The sequence below is a fragment of the Bufo gargarizans genome, chromosome 5, assembly GCF_014858855.1.
Source record: "Bufo gargarizans isolate SCDJY-AF-19 chromosome 5, ASM1485885v1, whole genome shotgun sequence".
NCBI lineage: Eukaryota > Metazoa > Chordata > Amphibia > Anura > Bufonidae > Bufo > Bufo gargarizans.
Window position 1 is genome coordinate 281702517 of NC_058084.1, and position 21141 is coordinate 281723657.

Genomic DNA, 21141 nt, shown 5'->3' on the forward strand with positions numbered 1-21141 from the left:
GATGTGGTAGAGCTGGGTTTGCTGGGGCAGCTGTCATATATAGAGATATAGCAGAGCTGAGTGTGTTGGGGGCAGCTGTCATGTGTATAGATGTAGCAGAGCTGGCTGTGTTTCGGTAGCTGTCATGTGTATAGATGTAGTAGAGCTGGGTTTGTTGGGGCAGCTACCATATATAGAGATATAGCAGAGCTGAGTGTGCAGGGACAGCTGTCATATAGAGATATAGCAGTGCTGGGTGTGTTGGGGCAGCTGTCATGTGTATAGATGTAGCAGACCTGACTGTGTTTCGGCAGCTGTCATGTGTATAGATGTAGTAGAGCTGGGTTTGCTGGGGCAGCTGTCATATATAGAGATATAGCAGAGCTGAGTGTGTTGGGGGCAGCTGTCATGTGTATAGATGTAGTAGAGCTGGGTTTGCTGGGGCAGCTGTCATATATAGAGATATAGCAGAGCTGAGTGTGTTGGGGGCAGCTGTCATGTGTATAGATGTAGCAGAGCTGGCTGTGTTTCGGTAGCTGTCATGTGTATAGATGTAGTAGAGCTGGGTTTGTTGGGGCAGCTGTCATATATAGAGATATAGCAGAGCTGAGTGTGCAGGGACAGCTGTCATATAGAGATATAGCAGTGCTGGGTGTGTTGGGGGCAGCTGTCATGTGTATAGATGTAGCAGAGACGATATTTAAGTAACTTGAAAATAAACTGAGTCTGTCACACACGCTGCCGGGGTGCCGGGCCCCCTTGGCAGCCCGGGCCCCGAAGCAGCTGCTTCCCCTGCTTCCCCGGTAGTTACGCCACTGGCGCCAGTCCTTCGGCAGGTCCTTTTTATTCAATAGAGGAGCAAGAGGATGAGGTGAGTATATATTTTTTTTCTTCTTTTCTTTTTTTTCTGCTGAAATGAAACATTACAGCAGGGAGCCACTATGGGGCATTATTACTGCAGGGGTCACTATGGCGAACATTATGGGCCACCATGGGGCCACCATGGGGAACATTAGTACTGCTAATGGTCAGTATGGGAGACATTATTACTGCCGGGGGGTACTATGGGGGATATTATTACTGCTGGGAGGTACTATGGGGGACATTATTACTGCTGGGGGGGGGGGTATTATGTACACTGAGGGCACTGCAGGGGTTGGGATCTTTGTTTGAAAAAAAAAAGCCATTTTTAACAGCTGTGAATGACAGATGCAAAACGGGCAGACAGACAAAAAATGGATGCACAAATGGTTGAAAAATGGCCACGAAAAACTGACAGTGTGCCTTAAGCCTCATTGACACATCCGTGCTTAAATCTGTGAAAAGGAGGTCAGTGATGCCTCCATGGAGATATCTGTGAAGGATCCATGTGTGGTCCGTGTGTCACCCGTGTTTCACTGACACTGCACAGCTGAAAAATAATTTTCAAAGCATCTCTTCCTAATGGATCCGTGTTGCATTCGTGGTTTTCACGGATACATAGACTATAATGGGCATGATGGATCCGTCAACACGGACAAAGTAGAGCACTTATCCGTGCTGAAAACACAGACCCACGGACCGTGCTAAAACACACATTAAAATGAATGAGGACGTGAGCTGTCCGTGGAGAACATGTACACCGCACATGCGTGGAACACTGACGTGTGAATGAGGCTTTATAGAGCTCAGAGCGTTTAGGATTGTACGGTAACAGAATTCAGACATGTCGGTTCAGCATGTTCGGGATCAGCTCCCTGAGAAGATAGTACTGAAAGGCTCAATAGCCTTGTGTCATTTCCACTCATTAGTAGCTCCAGTAGATGCCTTTCTCCAGGGTGGAAATGGGGCTGTTCTTTCCTTTGTAAGTAAAATGTATTTCACACTTCCACTAGGTGGCAGCAATGTACTGGTTACCTTTTCATATGACTGCTGATATTGCCAGATATTCAGACAGAAAACACAACACAGGTGTGAATACAGCCTTCCCATAACTTGTTAACCCCTTCTCACCCTGAGACATTTTATTACATCATGGGAACTACCGTATGTAGTTCCAGCCAATTGACATAATAGCAGAAGTTGTTCCTGTGTGGACGCTGTGGGAGGCCAGTTTTGACTGAAAACCAGGCTCCAGGCCTGGCTGTTTAATGCCTTGGATGCTGCAAACAATAGCAACCGTAGCATCTAAGGAGTTTAAGAGACTAAAGGGGCTTCCTATGTCAGCACGTTGCAACAAAATAGTATACAATTCTAATAGTCTAATAGTATAGTTTTTTCTCTGTATTTCCCTGGCTGACCACAAAACAGGGAGGATGCTGCATGCACGCTAGGCGGGCGTCCCCTTCCTCCCTCTACAGATGGTGAAGCTCCAGGTCTCCAGACACACCAAGCAGGCGCGTACATACAGGGGTCGCAGCAGTCGCAGTTGGCCTGTGGACCCCTGGCCCCTGCAGTAGTACTGTACCCAAGAAGGCAGCTGGGGCCCGCAGATTTTAAAAGTTTTAATAGTATATGGCCGGCGACCGTCGGGCCCCGGCCTCTGTGCCTGGCCGGTGATGCAGCACTGCACACTCGCAGTAAGTAACTTACGCGGCGGCCCCTCCTCCATCCAGGGCTGCTGCCAGTGCCTCGCTCGAGACCCGTGACCCTCGCACCAGGTCTCGCGGGATCACGCTGCTTGACGGGATGACGCAGCCGACGCACGCCAGAAGAACAAGACGGCGGGAGCAGAGCAGGTTCAGAGTAGGTAATTTTTTATTTATTTTTTATAACACAGGGAGCATCTGGCACAGTGGGAATCGCAGCAAATCCTTCATAGGGGCCCGACCCCGGGGGCAAATGTAATTAAATCTTTGTCAAAATGCAAAAAATTGCAAAAATGGAATACATACACAGGGGACAAAATCTCTCTCTCTCTCTCTCTCTCTCTCTCTCTCTCGTGCCTCCACTGTATATATATTTCATTTCCCCCCTGTAACTGTGAGAGGGACACATATCTGGCCATAACTACAGTGAGGGGACACATATCTGGCCTTAACTACTGTGAGGGGGACAAATATCTGGCCATAACTACTGTAAGCGGGACACATATCTGGCCATAACTACTGTAAGCGGGACACATATCTGGACATAACTACTGTAAGCGGGACACATATCTGGACATAACTACTGTGAGGGGGAACATATCTGGACATAACTACTGTAAGCGGGACACATATCTGGCCATAACTACTGTGAGGGGGACAAATATCTGGCCATAACGACTACTGTAAGCGGGACACATATCTGGCCATAACTACTGTAAGCGGGACACATATCTGGCCATAACTACTGTAAGCGGGACACATATCTGGACATAACTACTGTAAGCGGGACACATATCTGGACATAACTACAGTGAGGGGACATATCTGGCCATAACTACTACTGTGAGGGGGCACATATCTGTCCATAACTACAGTAAGGGGGCACATATCTGGACATAACTACTGTGAGGGGGACACATATCTGGCCATAACTACTGTGAGGGGGAACATACCTGGACATAACTACTGTAAGCAGGACACATATCTGGCCATAACTACAGTGAGGGGACATATCTGGCCATAACTACTACTGTGAGGGGGCACATATCTGTCCATAACTACAGTAAGGGGGCACATATCTGGACATAACTACTGTGAGGGGGACACATATCTGGCCATAACTACTGTGAGGGGGCACATATCTGACCATAACTACTGTGAGGGGGCACATATCTGACCATAACTACTGTGAGTGGGACACATATCTGGACATAACTACTACTGTGAGGGGGGCATATATCTGGCCATAACTACTGTGAGGGGCCACAAGGAGGACATAACTATTTTGAAGGGACCACAGAGTGGGCTTAATTACTGTAAGGGGCCACAAGGTGGGCATTAGTACTGTGTAGTAGCACTTAGGGGAAATGTATGCCATACATTGGCATGGCTCAGTGTTACAGGCCAGCACATCGCCCCCTGCTGGTGATTTGACAGGGGCAGCCACCATCCCTTCCTTATGTGATTATTCTTTTTTCTCTATCACCACAGGGACCTTGTTCTGGATCCAGTGGACATCACGCCGACGCCAGCGACACCCTGGATGAGGTAGGACCAGATTTTATTAGTTAGGACTGGGTGATTGTAGCCATGCATTGGGCTTAGGGCTCTTTCACATGAGTGGATCCTGTGCGGGTAATCTGCTGCGTGAAAGACCGCCAAGCCCTGTACTGGACAGCCAAGACACGGAGCATTAACATGATTAATAATGCTCTTTGCCTCTCTGTGATCTATTTGCTACAAAATCACAGTGACAACTTTGTCTCACTGTGATTTTGTAGTAAAAAGGTCACAGAGAGGCACGGAGCATTATTAATCCCAATCCAGGGGGCCCAAGTAAATTCTTGCGGCAGGTTGGGGGGGGGGGGGGGGGGGCGCGACAGGGAGGGGGCCCCATGGATCAGTTTCGCACCGGGGCCCCATGAATTTTGTGTACGCCACTGACACCAAGCATTGCTCTGCAAATGGCCGTTTGTCCTTCTGACATGGAACCTTCATCTGTGGGCTCTTTATGACTTATGCATCTATGACATCAGCAGCACATAGTTGCCATACTTACTACAGGGGCTTATTATCGATACCTACCTCATGCACTTTAACTGTGAAGTCAGCCACAGTGGTCCCAAGTATTAACCCTTTCTTGACTGACTGGAGACTACAATATACTTGTCACTAGAAAGGCCCCTAATCACTATGGCATTAAAAGCTGCCCTAACAATAGTAAGTTAGGGAGTGTAATGACAGATTTGAGGTGTAATATGCCCACCCATGCCCTCAAGTCCATTTGCTACATCTGAATTTACACAGATTCCGGTGGACTTTTCTTTTGGTGCCAATAATAGCGATCTACCAAACTGTCACAGTAACAAGATTTTAGTATGACCAGTTTCTTATACATTGTCTTTGAAATGACCAATACCTCATCTAAAAAAAATTAGCATGGAAGCTTCCACAAAGAGTACACATTCAAAACGAACAGGAATCAGGATTGGTACAGAGAAGAATTAGGGGGTCATTTATCAAACTGCTGTAAAGTAGAACTGGCTTAGTTGCCCATAGCAGCCAATCAGATTCCTCATTTCATTTTCCAAAGGAGCTGTCCAAAATAAAAGATAGAATCTTATTGGTTTAATTTATGCTACAGATTTCCACTGTATATTTCACTGTTTGCAATGCGTAGGGTTAGATCTTTGGTAAATCCGCACCGAAATCCACTGTGGAATGTCAGCAAAATCTGCAGTAAAATTTCCATGTTGGGCAATCTTCCCCATGTGGCCATGCCATAGCAGCCAGAACTGGTAGTGACACCTGCTGCTGTCTCAAGAAAGGGACCCTGTCACACACGGCCAGGAAAGGGGGAAGTGGCCGACGTTGTGCTGCTCTCTCCTCTCACTTTATGGATTAAACACACAGCAGTCATAGCATCACCAAACTTTATGATGCAGCGACCAAGCAGGTTCAATCACCAACCACACAGAGACGGTTACAACAGTCTTCCTATCTGCGTGGCATGCCGGTGGACGCCAGGCTGATAGTTAAGTCAAAAAGCTTTCAGGAAACAAGCCCCAGACCAGCGTCCCAGATGGAGAAACCAAGAGTCAACAGAGATCACAACAGTCTTCGTCTTTTTTCCCTGTAACACAAACTGGCAAAATGTGTCCAGGTTTTTGCCTTCTTCTGGATCACAATTTTTCTCTGCAGGGATTTTCTTTTAATAAATGATTTTGAAATGGATAGCCGTGTCTTATGTTTATTTCTCTATGTGATAAGGAGCCCAAATAAAAGTATCCTGCTGTTTTCCCCTATGACCACTTACACTGAAGTAAGCTATGACTTTCATTTTGAAACAGAACTGGTTAAGTGTCATCTAAGAATTTTCAGGACAGTTGGAGGACTTTGAATTTGGGTTGAGTTTATCCATCCAGAATGGAATTTTCTGACCAGTTAGGTAGAATCGGACCTGCTATAGATAGACGGCCTATCTTGTAGCGTGTATTATATATCTTATTGTGTGAGTTGTATCCCATATTGTTCAGATCCTTCTGTATTTGATAAAGGATGACTTTCGGCTCCGCTGAATCTGGGAGGCTGTGTGGTGATAGGAACATCTATTTTTTGATCCAATTCAATTATGCTAATACCAGATGTTGGGTCAACTGGGCCATTGTGGTATTGTTTAATAAGATAAGCACCAATCTTCACACATGGACATACTGTTTCCTATGAGGGTTCAGGATGAAAATCCAAAGCCATCCTATGACCTCATAGTATTGTGTGTATGTATATATTATATTGTAGTAGATTTTCGTATGAGGGTTCGGGATGTACTCCTAGGCCACCCTGTGACCTCATAATATTGTGTATAGATATATATTGATTATTTGCATATGAGTTCCTTGTGTACCCATGGACACTCTAGGTGCAAGTGTGTGACAGCCATACTACTATATGGCTGGACACACACTTGCATCCTATAGTCATTTCCCATTGACACGGGGGTCTGTTACCTACAGGCGTCTTTGGAGGTGTAGAGAGATAGGCCAGGTTGCATGAGTCTATATGGGTAAACACTAAATTGAATTGGGCTGTATTGGGAGGGATGTGACCTGTTTGTGTGAGTGGGGAAGAGTAGATTCCCTAGGGACAGGCCCCTCATTTACTAAGGTATTTGCAACTTTAACATCGACAATGGTGACTTTTGTAAGGATTGGACTGAATGGTGGTAGTGTGGGGTTCTTTCCAGCAGTTAGAATTTAGGTACTATGACATCACCTCTTACCAGAAATCCTGACTTGCCTTGTAAAAACCTACGTATCTGTCCATGGGAGAACTGGACAACTGAGTCTTCAATCAAGATGAAAGTCGTACTTGTGTTAAAAGGCCAGCCTACGGCCATCCGTACCCCAGAAGGAGGTGCTACAAAGATTAAGGGTAAAGTTATTCCGGAATCATCGGGAGTGACTGACACCGAAAGACTGGCACTGACATTGGGGGTGACTGATGCCAGAAGAGCAACACTGGCAAAGAGAAAGAAAGAAGGACAGTACACAGTCGCTGAGTGGAGTGACCTAAAGACGGCGAGGGTGAAGCCATTTCGGAGACTGGAATAGACTACATTGGGAGTGGCTGATACCTGAAGATCATAATGAAAGATGCCAAGAAAGTTATCCAACGAGAAGAAGACGATGTATTCGGTGGATGGAGACGTTTGGTGAAAGACAGGTCGGAGATGTTAGTTGCAATGTGTGATGTCTAGGTACCTAAGGGCCATAGTACTTCAGTCCTTCCTGAACTGTCACCAAGAGTGCGATTGAGGGGACAAATACATCCCAACCCTTCCCCCAAATAGTTTATTGTCGTGTTCCCGACAACAGGGGGATTGTTGAAGGAAGTTTCATATTTAAATATATATGTATATATGCCCTGACATATATGCATATATATGGGCCCTTTTTATGGGCCCATCCAGGTAGGATGTGTATGTATACATGGAGATGTATGTATGACCCCTTGGCAGCATGCATCTCTATGTATATAGTATATTATATGGGTGGGTTTTATTGGTATGGGTACATATATGTCTATGGATGTGTCCCAAACATCTATGGATATATATGTACCTCTATGTACAGTCGTGGCCAAAAGTTTTGAGAATGACACAAATATTAGTTTTCACAAAGTTTGCTGCTAAACTGCTTTTTAGATCTTTGTTTTAGTTGTTTCTGTGATGTAGTGAAATATAATTACACGCACTTCATACGTTTCAAAGGCTTTTATCGACAATTACATGACATTTATGCAAAGAGTCAGTATTTGCAGTGTTGGCCCTTCTTTTTCAGGACCTCTGCAATTCCACTGGGCATGCTCTCAATCAACTTCTGGGCCAATTCCTGACTGATAGCAACCCATTCTTTCATACTCACTTCTTGGAGTTTGTCAGAATTAGTGGGTTTTTGTTTGTTAATCCCATTGAGAACTTGACCACAAGTTCTCAATGGGATTAAGATCTGGGGAGTTTCCAGGCTATGGACCCAAAATGTCAACGTTCTGGTCCCCAAGCCACTTAGTTATCACTTTTGCCTTATGGCACAGTGCTCCATCGTGCTGGAAAATGCATTGTTCTTCACCAAACTGTTGTTGGATTATTGGAAGAAGTTGCTAATGGAGGGTGTTTTGGTACCATTCTTTATTCATGGCTGTGATTTTGGGCAAAATTGTGAGTGAGCCCACTCCCTTGGATGAGAAGCAACCCCACACATGAATGGTTTCAGGATGCTTTACTGTTGGCATGACACAGGACTGATGGTAGCGCTCACTTTTTCTTCTCTGGACAAGCCTTTTTCCTGATGCCCCAAACAATCGGAAAGAGGCTTCATCGGAGAATATGACTTTGCCCCAGTCCTCAGCTATATTTTCTGCAGAAGATCAATCTGTCCCTGATGTTTTTTTTGCAGAGAAGTGGCTTCTTTGCTGCCCTTCTTGACACCAGGCCATCTTCCAAAAGTCTTCGCCTCACTGTGCGTGCAGATGCGCTCACACCTGCCTGCTGCCATTCCTGAGCAAGCTCTGCACTGGTGGCACTCTGATCCCGCAGCTGAATCCTCTTTAGGGGACGATCCTTGCGCTTGCTGGACTTTCTTGGACGCCCTGAAGCCTTCTTAACAAGAATTTAACCTCTTTCCTTGAAGTTCTTGATGATCCTATAAATTGTTGATTGAGGTGCAATCTTAGTAGCCACAATATCCTTGCCTGTGAAGCGTTTTCTTTGCAATATCCTTGCCGTGTTTCTTTGCAGGTCACCATGGTTAACAATGGAAGAACAATGATTTCAAGCATCACCCTCCTTTTAACAGGTCAAGTCTGCCATTTTAACCCAATCAGCCTAACATAATGATCTCCAGCCTTGTGCTCGTCAACATTCTCACCTGAGTTAACAAGACGATTACTGAAATGATCTCAGCAGGTCCTTCAATGACAGCAATGAAATGCAGTGGAAAGTTTTTTGGGGGATTAAGTTAATTTTCATGGCAAAGAAGGACTATGCAATTCATCTGATCACTCTTCATAACATTCTGGAGTATATGTAAATTGCTATTATAAAAACTTAAGCAGCAACTTTTCCAATTTCCAATATTTATGTAATTCTCAAAACATTTGGCCACGACTGTATATAATATATATAAATATGGTATAGGTGGGCTTATTGTGCATCCCCCCTATATGTATATATATCATGTCCGCTCATATATGTTTATAGATGTCCCCCAAGTATCTATAAGCATATATGGCCAAAGGAATTACGGACAATCTCCCCTGCCCCCCCCTCCAAATGGTGTGCCTAACAGGGACATGGGAACAAAGAGTTCCCATGCACATGTGGGTGGCTGACCTCCGGCGCTGTAATTACAGCGCCGGAGGTGTGCATCCGCTCCACAGGCGGGAGGATCAAAGGATCCCCCTGCCTGGAAGTGCGCTTTGGGATGCGCGGGCCAGCGTGGTGACGTCATATCACCACGCCGGCCCATGTGTTCAGGCTGGCGGCGCGCATTAGCGCCGCGGCACTGCGGGGGAGACGGAAGCGAGCGCCGCCGAGCTTAAATAGCCCGGCGGCGCTACGCTCGTGAGTTCTTGGAGCCCACCAACGGAAGAGAGGATCACCCCCTGGACGAACGAGCACCCCCTGGACAACGAGCGCTGAGTATCATTAACCCCTGCAACCCCTATACCACCAACGATATTTACCCTTACCTTCCCTCTATACCACCAACGTACCCTTATTCCCCTGCATTTAACCCTCCCTATACCACCAACAATACCCTTACCTTCCCTCTATTAACCCTCCCTATACCACCAACGAATTCCCCCTCATTAACCCTTACTCCCCTTATACCACCAACTATTACCCCCCTGCCCTATACATAAATCTTTCCCCTGTCCTATAACTCCTCTAATACCCCTGCAGGGAATCAACCCCTCTACCCCTGCACAGTTAACCCCTGCTCCACTGGATTCACCCCTGTAATACCTCTCCTGGCATCCCCTGCTCCATCATCTACCCCTGATCCCCTGGTACCCCTTGATACCCCTTCACTGCTGCCTTGCCTACCCCAGCTGCAGCTGAGTCTATATTAACCCCTTGATATTCCCCGTAGGGATAGTATATTGACAGGATTGGGTGGGCTGCTGTTAACGTGTATGTAAGTGTTAGATATAGTTAGATTTTGAGGGGAGTATTATAGTGGGATTGTGTCTAATGTAGTTAATACCGTATTAGTGTGTTGTTATAGTATATTGTTGTGTACTGCTGTTAATATATATATCTATTCCATTGATATAGATATATATAATTATAAGCAGATATCAGACTATAACGTATAGTGTTTTAATAAATACCTTTTATTTAATGACCGTGTGTGGTCTCTTATTGTAATAGGCGCCGCAGCAATAGACGTAGGTAAGGTAAGGTAATCAGTAGTGATTGTTTAATTGGTATAAATAGGCGGAGGCATCACTAGACGACTCACGCCTATTTATGAATATTAATTAGTGCGATTTGCATACATTTCAATAATTAATATCCCCTTTAACACTTTGTTATGGATGCACTATATCTAAGGTTGCCATAGTTCCTCATAAAAATATCACTCAAGTTGACATGGGTAAAAATGCATGTGATCTCTGAATTCTGGCTTTTCACCAGTATTATTTCACATCGGTAGTTTGTTGTTACTTTGGAAAAATGTTATTTTTGTGTGCCAAAAGTTGTAACTTTTAGATTTTTCCATCAAGGTACCTGTATGAGGGCTTGTTTTTTTTTATTGTAGTTTTAATTGGTACAATGTTGGGATATACACCATAAAATCTGACTAATGTTTATACATAATGTTTATGTTTGCTGGGACCAGCTACAGTACATCCTGTTGGAAACTTGACATTAAGTGTTTAGTTTCTCTGCAGCACCAGCACAGGGGAAAACAGGCATTGCACACTGCTCATTCAAATCAATGGTTTGTCTGTGCAAAACAGGACAGGTTCTCCAGAGAGATTCTCTTGTACCATAAGTGTTCTGAAATCAGACCAAGGTGTGAGAATTATGAACATGGGACTCCTTTCTATTAAATAGAATTTCCATAACAAGTGTATAAAAAATGGGTTTTCTAAAATGGACAACCTCTTAATGAAAAAAGGTGGCTATCATTTTTGGGGGGAGTCAATTAAAGTTAGTCCTCAACCATTTCTGTTCTCCAGTATTAGCATAAGTGGTGAGGCATGTTTAGTCATAGCAGTTGGAAGAACCACTGGTCATCTGGTCATTAAAATGAATGTACCACTGGATCTGCTTGCTGTCAATTTTATAATGGTTCAAAAGTTTCTCTGGCCACAGATATAGATTATTGTGCATGCATAATTTCTTGAAATGTGCTGTGGTCATCCGTACAAAGGACCAACCAGCCTAGACAACAGTGAAGGCTTTCTCGATGGATGTTACCCAGAGTTCAAATTTGGATTAGAGCTTATGCAGGAGTTGCATGCACCTCATGGAATCAATAAATGTTGAACAACATCATACTAACTGCAAGGTAACAAACTATGTGACTGAGTTGACTATATGGTGCATATAACTCTGGGGTATACTTTTTGTTAGCTGTTGCTTGACCAACCTAGCCAGCTACCATTGTCTCTTCTATTGGATACACTGGAGTCAGGGGTCCACTACCATGGATTTATGAGCATCAACAATGAATATTATTCCAAAATATGGTTAGAAGAAACTATGCAACAAGAGGTGCTACAGGGCTCAATGTGAAGGGACAGAATTATCCATCACAGGAACCATGCTTGTCAGGAACAAGAGAATAAGTTACATTTAACCTGCTTATAAGGTATGGCAAGAGGACAATCTGCATAGTTATTTTCTAGTGTACTGAACACACTGCCTGAACTAACTGTTTACAAGGTACACCCACAGCCATAGTCAAAATCTGCATTGTAATCTTCTATAGCTATGCATTTTCCCATTTCCAAATAGCAGCGCGTTACCTAGAGATGTGTCCTTCCTTACCTTTCTTCTTAGCTCAACATATTCCTAGATGTATGGTGCAAGATGACCAGCTTAATAAAAAAAACAACTCAATTTCACAATATTGTGTCATGAGTTGCCAGTGTACGGCCATCCAGTGGTCTTGTTGTGCATTGCAGTCTGTGAAGGGTTTTGCTAGCATTTTGAGGTATAGTATTGAATTTGTTTAATGGGGAACTGAAGTCCTTAACTGAATTTGATCTAAGGTAAGGGTATTTTTTCTATTTTCCATTTCTACTAGTATTGTCTCTGTTTATTTGCACTAATTGTATATCACCTTTCAAACATGTACTACGACACTACTGTAAATTAAACCTCAACCATTTATTTACAACATTTGCATTAACAAGTTAAATCACATCCATGTACAAGCAAACATTTACAAATTTCATAGTACTGTACATTTCCAGTGTCCTTATTCCAACCAGCCATAAAGACAAAATTCACCTGATGGGATAATAGGAAAAACTTACTCCAGGACAGTAGTTTTCCCCAATAGAAAATATAAAATGTTTGTCATTTGTTTGATGGTCTACAAGAAACCACAACTGGTATATTGCTCACAGGCAATAATGGTAGATGGTTCATTTGGCAATCACTGGTATGTTAAAGTGTCGATCGTCGTCAGTCATTAATGTAATCTCATGCCAGTTTCGTTTGTGATCTGCAGGATAAACCATTTCAAAGTCTTCTTTATTAAATTTAGTCAACCGCAACAGTTTTATCTTAACTTCAAGAGCATAGCCTACCAAACACAGCTCTGCCTAAAATAAAAAGAGGATATAGTTATGTACGTGACAGTTACTATAATAAAATTAAAAAAAGACTTAAATCAAGTTTAACCAGGGTAGAGGAGAGGATTGGATTGAAGGTAGGGGAAGACAAGATATAGATAGACAAGCCTTAGCGAGATAAAACTCATGTTGTGAACAAGTATATAAAAATGTTGAAAATGTTAATAAGACTAAAACAATAAATTAATAAAAATACAGTTAGAGACAGGTGTATGGTAGAAAAAGTTAAATGTACTTTTAGACAATTTTGCATAAATCAATAGTATAGGCAAATGTATATGAAACTGTGTAAAATATGTTATCAGAGAAAAATGTGCGGCAGGTAAGTTTAGCAGTTAGAAGCCCAACCACCACCACCATCCTGCCATTTTCAGCTCTTCAGAACCCTTTGAGAAAGCTGATGGTGGTCACTTTTGTTCTGTTTATGTTTTTGATATTGAATGCTTTTACCCTGCTTCGGATTGCTTTAGGACTTCTTGCCAGCTAACATTTTCTAATGATTATTGTTACCAACAAATGATTACTTATAGTGTCTCCAACTTTGGTTATTTTGGACTGTTTCATTTGGTTTTTGTGACTTTCTTGGGAGATTTTGCAGCATTCACATGGGACATGTTGAAATCCACTTTGTAACATTCCCATACAACTATAGATGTAAACACTGAAGCCTGACCATCACCGTTTGTGCTTATTTTTTTTATCATGTTTTATGTGATTTTACGTCATGATATCCAGTCTTTTTGTAACTGTATCATTCATGTTTGCACATATTTTTGTTCATTGTGTTTGGGGTAGAAGAAACAAATTGATGCGAGTTAAAGGGATTGTCTGAGTAATTTATTTGTTCTTTGTATGTTTCTAACTAGGCAAATGTAAGGGCTTTACTATGCACTTACTTCATCTGTAGTGGCTCCTTTCTCAGAAGGTCACATCACCTGTGATGTCAGCTACTTTCCCTGCTCTGATGATGTTTCGTGCACAAGCCTGAGAGAGCAGATACGTATCTGTACAGGAGACGTCACTGTGCTGGCCACGCCCCCCTGCACTGGCTGAGCTGCTGCTCTCTGCCCTGTGTCTCCCTCGCACTGGATACTTCAGGAAAGATTAACCCCTTCAGCAGCAGCAGAGAGGGCTGAAGGCTTTGGTGAGAAGTTGCAGGTAATGAAGAGACACAGGATCCTCATCCTGTAGACACACAGCTGACAGACTGGAGGAATTCTGCAGAGCATTGCACATGAACAGGTAGGGGGAAGATCCTGTGTGTATCAGCAGTGTCATTGTACAGCTGGGACTTGTAGTCCTACACATACAACATGCTGCTGAGTATCCTAGCAGAGCAGCACTGTTATTCACTCCCTATGTAGAGCAGGAGGAGGGGCACAAATATTCACGAGGCAAACCTCAGAGATTGTTGTTATTGCAGGTATAAAGGGCCAGAAGGGAACCAGGAAAATAAGGAAAAATATCTTTTTTTTTGCCTAAAACTCGCTTAGTTTAGTTATATATTGCTGACCATCAGATTTACAGTGCTATATATATTTTATTTTTCATAACTTGGACAACCCCTTTAAAATGGCCCAGCCTAATATTTCTTCACCATATAGATTTGTGAACATGCTTTCATCAAACAGAATTCTGAAAAGTTCCACAAAAGTGTTCATTAATAGTGTTGAGCGCAAATATTCGAATATCGAATTTTTTTCGTGAATATCGGCACTTCGCTAATTCGCAAATATTTCGAATATAGTGATATAAATTCGATATTTAGAATATTCGTTATTTTTTTTTAATTTTTTTTTTTTTCCCACTTCCCTAAAGTTGTTCTTACCTGTCCTTAGGATTCCTGGCTTGCTGGCTGCTCCAGTCAGTGCCCGTTGCCGCTTCTGCCGACTTCCGTGCTCATGGAGCGTCCCCATCACCATGGGAACGTCTCCATATACTAGAATGTACTGTCAGATTTGAGAATTACGTTGAAATCGCACTTCGATTTTTTCAAGTTATAATAATCGAATTTCGATTTTAACTTAAAGTCTACTCTCCTATTTAAATAGCAATGCGATTAATTCAAGTTATAATCATCGAATTTCGATTTTAACTTAGCACTGCTATATTCCATATTCGTTAATTCTAGCCTAATATGGAATATAGCAGTGCTAAGTTAAAATCTAAATTCGATTATTATAACTTAAATTAATCGAATTGCGATTTCAACTTGGACCTGGTTTACTATGGTTGGCTTGGTAGAATTAGCGAATATGACGAATGTATTCGTCATATTCCACAAAACGAATATAACGAATGTATTCGTCATATTCCACAAAACGAAGATAACAAAGTATTCTGCATCTTCGTTTTAGCTACCTATTCATCAACTGAGCTAATTCTAGCAATCATATAGGAAGGTTTACTATAGAGACAGCTAAGTTTAATTCGCTATGCGATTATATTACTTTGCTTTTTTTATAATATAAAATAATTATAATAATTATCAGGTATTATAATTATTCTATTTATTTATTTTTTTAAAAGCAGTCATATAATCGCATAGCGAATTAAACTTAGCTGTCTCTATAGTAAGCTTTCCTATATGATTGCTAGAATTAGCGAAGTTGACGAATAGGTAGCTAAAACGAAGATGCAGAATACTTCGTTATCTTCGTTTTGTGGAATATAACGAATATATTCGTCATATTCGCTAATTCTACCAAGCCAACCATAGTAAAACAGGTCCAAGTTGAAATCGCAATTCGATTATTTCAAGTTATAATAATCGAATTTCGATTTTAACTTAAATGCTACTCTCCTATTGAAATAGCAATGCGATTAATTCAAGTTATAATAATCAAATTTCGATTTTAACTTAGCACTGCTATATTCCATATTAGGCTAGAATTAACGAATATGGAATATAGCATTACTAAGTTAAAATCGAAATTCGATTATTATAACTTGAATTAATCGCATTGCTATTTCAATAGGAGAGTAGCCTTTAAAGGGAACCTGTCACCGGGATTTTGTGTATAGAGCTGAGGACATGGGTTGCTAGATGGCCGCTAGCACATTCGCAATACCCAGTCCCCATAGCTCTGTGTGCTTTTATTGTGTAAAAAAAACGATTTGATACATATGCAAATTAACCTGAGATGAGTCCTGTCCCTGAGATGAGTCAGGGACAGGACTCATCTCAAGTTAATTTGCATATGTATCAAATCGTTTTTTTTTACATAATAAAAGCACAGAAAGCTATGGGGACTGGGTATTGCGGATGTGCTAGCGGCCATCTAGCAACCCATGTCCTCAGCTCTATACACAAAATCCCGGTGACAGGTTCCCTTTAAGTTAAAATCGAAATTCGATTATTTAAATCGCATATTAATCGCGATAACAAGAATAATGGCGAATATTCGATTTCGACGAATATAAAACGAATATTCTATCGAATATTCGTGAATTTCGTCGAAATCGAATATGGCACCTGCCGCTCATCACTATTCATTAATTCCATATAACTATATAACTAGTAAATCTCTCTAATACTAGCAAATTCCTCCAAGAGCAAGGGCTATCATTTTATATTACATCACAAAGAAATATGGGGTAACATCTGAACAACTGTAAGTTTCTATTGCATTGGTTAATTTTAGAGGAAAAGAGATTTTGTCCAGCTTGTACTTGTAGTAATCCAAGGCTTCTTTATTGAAAATTCAGTATAAAATCCAGGTACAGAAAGCAAAGTCTACATGTTTCGGGCACAATGCAATTTTAGCCCTTACTCATGACTGTTTCAGATACACTGTGAGTTACTTTTGTAGAGAGGAGGGGGAGGGTCTCTCACCTGAGATAATCAGGCTGAAAATTCAGCTGAAAATTCAACCCCTCCCTTCTACAAATGTGTACATAGGTAAAAACATGACAAAAAGACAATTCATATGGTCCATAAAATAATACATATAAGGCCACTTTCACACTTGCGCTTGATCGGATCCGTTCTGATCGGATCCGATCATATCAATGCAGACGGAGGCTCCATTCAGTACGGATCCGTCTGCATTAATAACTTAGAAACATTTCTAAGCGCGCAAGATGCCTGAGCGGATCCGCCCAGACTCCCAACGCTGAGTCAATGGGAGACGGATCCGGCCGAAGACTGAGCCAGGTGAGAGCTGCTCAATACTTTTGTTTTCTTCAAATTGGTTAATTTTAGTACTTAGTAATTTGTCATCATTGAATTCAAATAGTGTGATAGCTGGCGTAGTTTTGAATTTCTTGTGCACAGACCAGGGGCGGATTAAGTGCATGATAGGGCCGGGGCTGTCTATCCAATTCGGGCCCCCCTCTCCACCCCCCTCCATTTTAGTTTTAGGTTTTTTTTCTATATGAAGAGGCTGCGGTGCTTCGTCAGCGCCAACGTCTCTTCCTAGGCAATATGACATCGTCCACATGGTCTAGGTGCAGCTCTGTCTCATCTGAGTGATTGCGGCTGAGCTGTAATACCGAGCGCAGGGCTATCAAATGGACAGAGCTGTGCTTGGTAACGAGCAAAGAGGCTGCAACGCTCACTGGGACATCGCGGTCTCCTCAAACAGCTGATTGGTGGGGGTGCCAGGAGTCAGACCCCCACATTCTCATAACTCTCTGTGTACAGATGTCATAGAGGTTACCTGCAGTCCTATGTAACAACCCACATAACACAGTGAACTATTGTGTTATGTGGGGTGTTACATAGGACTGCATGGAACATCTACTACATTATCTGTACACAGAAAGTAATCACTGTTATCTAGGCTGTTACATAGGACTGCAGGTGACAAATACAAATTTTAGTTGCCAAATTTAAAACACATACGATTATGATAAAAAAAGACTTGGAGGAGAAGATGAGACGCAGGTCACAGTAGTGAGTTAGCTCTATATATAGGAGAATACAGCACCACATACTTGTTACATCCAGTGACATCTCCTGTCATGTAGATCCTCTCTTTCATCTTCTCCTCCGTTTGACCAAGACCGCCATGACAAATTCTTTCAGCCACATCTCGTCTCTACAGAGTTTGTTACACAGACACGTTAGATTTCTCATAATTGGGGTCATTTATCAAACTGGTGTAAATTACAACTGGCTTAGGTGCCCACAGCAACCAATCAGATTCCACCTTTAATTTTCCAAAGGAACTGTGAAAAATGAAAGCTGGAATCTGATTGGCTGCTATGGGTAACTAACCCAGTTATACTTTACACCAGTTTGATACATTACCCCAAAGGTCCCTATAGTGTCTACAGCAATTATAATGTCCCCTAGAGTGTCCCCAGTAATAGTAACACCCTATATTGTGTTCCAGGTAATAATACCTGTATAGTGTCCCCAAAAATAATGTCCCCTAATAGAAAGGCCCCCACACTACCCCCATATAGTAATTTCCCCCACACTGCCCCATATAGTAATTTCCCCCACACTGCTCCCATATAGTAGTTTCCCCACACTGCCCCATATAGTAATTTCCCCCACACTGCCCCCACACAGTAATTCCCCCACACTGCCCCCACACAGTAATTCCCCCACACTGCCCCCACACAGTAATTCCCCCACACTGCCCCCACACAGTAATTCCCCCACACTGCCCCCACACAGTAATTCCCCCACACTGATCCATATAGTAATTTCCCCCACACTGCCCCATATAATAATTTCCCCCACACTGCCCCCAAATAGTAATTTCCCCCACACTGCCCCCAAATAGTAATTTCCTCCACACTGCCCCCAAATAGTAATTTCCCCCACACTGCCCCCAAATAGTAATTTCCTCCACACTGCCCCCAAATAGTAATTTCCCCCACACTGCCCCCAAATAGTAATTTCCCCCACACTGCCCTCAAATAGTAATTTCCTCCACACTGCCCCCAAATAGTAATTTCCCCCACACTGCCCCATATAGTAATTTCCCCCCACACTGCCCCCAAATAGTAATTTCCCCCACACTGCCCCATATAGTTATTTCCCCCCACACTGCCCCCAAATAGTAATTTCCCCCACACTGCCCCCATATAGTAGTTTCTTCCACACTGCCTCCCATATAGTAATTTCCTCCACACTGCCCCATATAGTAATTTCCCCCACACTGCCCCCAAATAGTAATTTCCCCCACAATGCCCCAAATAGTAATTTCCCCCACACTGCCCCATATAGTAATTTCCCCCCACACTGCTCCCAAATAGTAATTTCCCCCACACTGCCCCCATATAGTAGTTTCTTCCACACTGCCTCCCATATAGTAATTTCCTCCACACTGCTCCATATAGTAATTTCCCCCACACTGCCCCCATAAAGTAATTTCCCTCACACTGCCCCATAAAGTAATTCCCCCCACACTGCCCCCAAATAGTAATTTCCACCACATTGCCCTCAAATAGTAATTTCCCCCACACTGCTCCATACAGTAATTTCTTCCACACTGCCCCAAATAGTAATTTCCCCCACACTGCCCCATATAATAATTTCTTCCACACTGCCCCCAAATAGTAATTTCCCTCACACTGCCCCCAAATAGTAATTTCCCCCACACTGCCCCATATAGTAATTTCCCCCACACTGCCCCATATAGTAATTTCCCCCATATAGTAAGTTCCCCCACACTGCTCCATACAGTAATTTCCCCCACACTGCCTCCCATGTAGTAATTTCACCCACAAAGTAATTTGCTGCCCACACTGCCCCCATCAAGTAATAACCCCACACACTGCCCCCCATTAGATCATTTTACCTGACACTGCCATCCATTAAGTAATTTGCCCCCACACTGACATCCATTAAGTAATTTGCCCCCCACACTGCAATCCATTAAGTTATTTGCTCCCACACTGCCATCCATTAAGTGATTTGCCCCGACACTGCCATCCACTAAGTAATTTGCCTCCACACTGCCCCATCATTAAGTAATTTGCCCCCCACACTGCCCCCCATTAGATAATTTGCCCCCACACTGCCATCCATTAAGTAAATAGCCCCCCACACTGCCCCCACAGTATTCATTTCTCCACACTGCCCTCACAGTATTAATTCCCCCCATGGTAGTAATTTGCCCCTACAGTATTAATTGTCTCCCACACTACCCCCACAGTATTAATTTCCCCCATACTAGTAATTTGCCCCCACGTAGTAGTTTGCCCCCCCTGTTCCTTCAGTAATGTCCCCCAAAGTCGGCAGCTGGCACACAAAAAAATAACAAAAATAAAAGCTAATACTTACCTGTGTCCCAGCCGGCGCTCACTCGTAGATGGTGCAGGCGTGCGCACACACGTCAGAGTGCTGCGTCCGGGCACAGGCGCGGCGCGATGACGTCATCACGCCCGCCTGCACCGGGATTTTACTACCGCATAGGCTTCAGGCCTGCTAGGCCTGAAGGCTATGGCGGTGATCGGCGGCGGGGCAGGGAACTATGCGCTCCCGTGCCCCGCCGTAGTTTGTGGGCGTTTGGGTCGTTGGGCCCCCCAGCGATGCCGGGCCCGGGGCTACCGACCCAAACGCCCCAATTATAATCCGCCACTGGCACAGACTGCAAGAAAAATGCACCAAATTAATTAAGAGACCTGGGCCTCAAAAAAAAAAAAAAAAAAAGACACCTCTTACTCCAGTACATTTTTATTAAGGCTAGTGTGTGAAACACCAGTCTTAATAAATCCACTCTTAGAAACACTTAAAGGGGTTCTCTGGCCCCTACTTGAAATGTATTCTATCGGAATTACCTGTAGTTAGCAATGAGGGCACTGGATGGTAATGGGGGTATTGTGGGTGGCACTTTGGGGACAATGTGGATAACATTGAGGGCACTGTGAATCATAATAGGGGAGCTATAGATGGCACTAGGGGCACTAGATGGCAATGGGGCACTGTGTATGGCAATGAGGGTACTGTGGATGGCACTAAGGGCACTGAATGTCAATGGGGGCACTGTGGATGGCATTTGGGGGGCACTGTGGATGGCAATGATTGTACTGTGCATAGCAATTGGAGCACTGTGGATGGCAATGGGGACACTGTGGATGGCACTTGGGGCAGAAGATGGCAATGGGATCACTGTGTCCCCATAACAGTGACATCCACTGAGTCCCAATAACAGTGACATCCACAGTGCCCCCTTAACTGTCATCCACAGTGCCCCCATGATAGTGACATCCGCAGTGACACCATAATAGTGATATCCAGTGTTCCCATAACACTGGCATC

General features: G+C 43.3%; 1 protein-coding gene across 3 annotated transcripts in view; it reads right to left on the reverse strand.

The window, feature by feature from the left end:
• Window positions 1–12431: 12431 nt before the first annotated feature.
• OTULINL (OTU deubiquitinase with linear linkage specificity like) overlaps window positions 12432–21141 on the reverse strand; it is a 157756-nt gene continuing 149046 nt past the window's right edge. For 2 of the 3 annotated variants that reach the window (XM_044295084.1, XM_044295082.1), the window contains one exon: window positions 12432–12890. In XM_044295084.1, the coding sequence (XP_044151019.1) occupies window positions 12711–12890 (180 nt within the window). In that variant the 3' untranslated portion in view covers window positions 12432–12710. The remainder of the gene's footprint in view (window positions 12891–21141) is intronic. The other variant, XM_044295083.1, reaches the window with a different exon arrangement.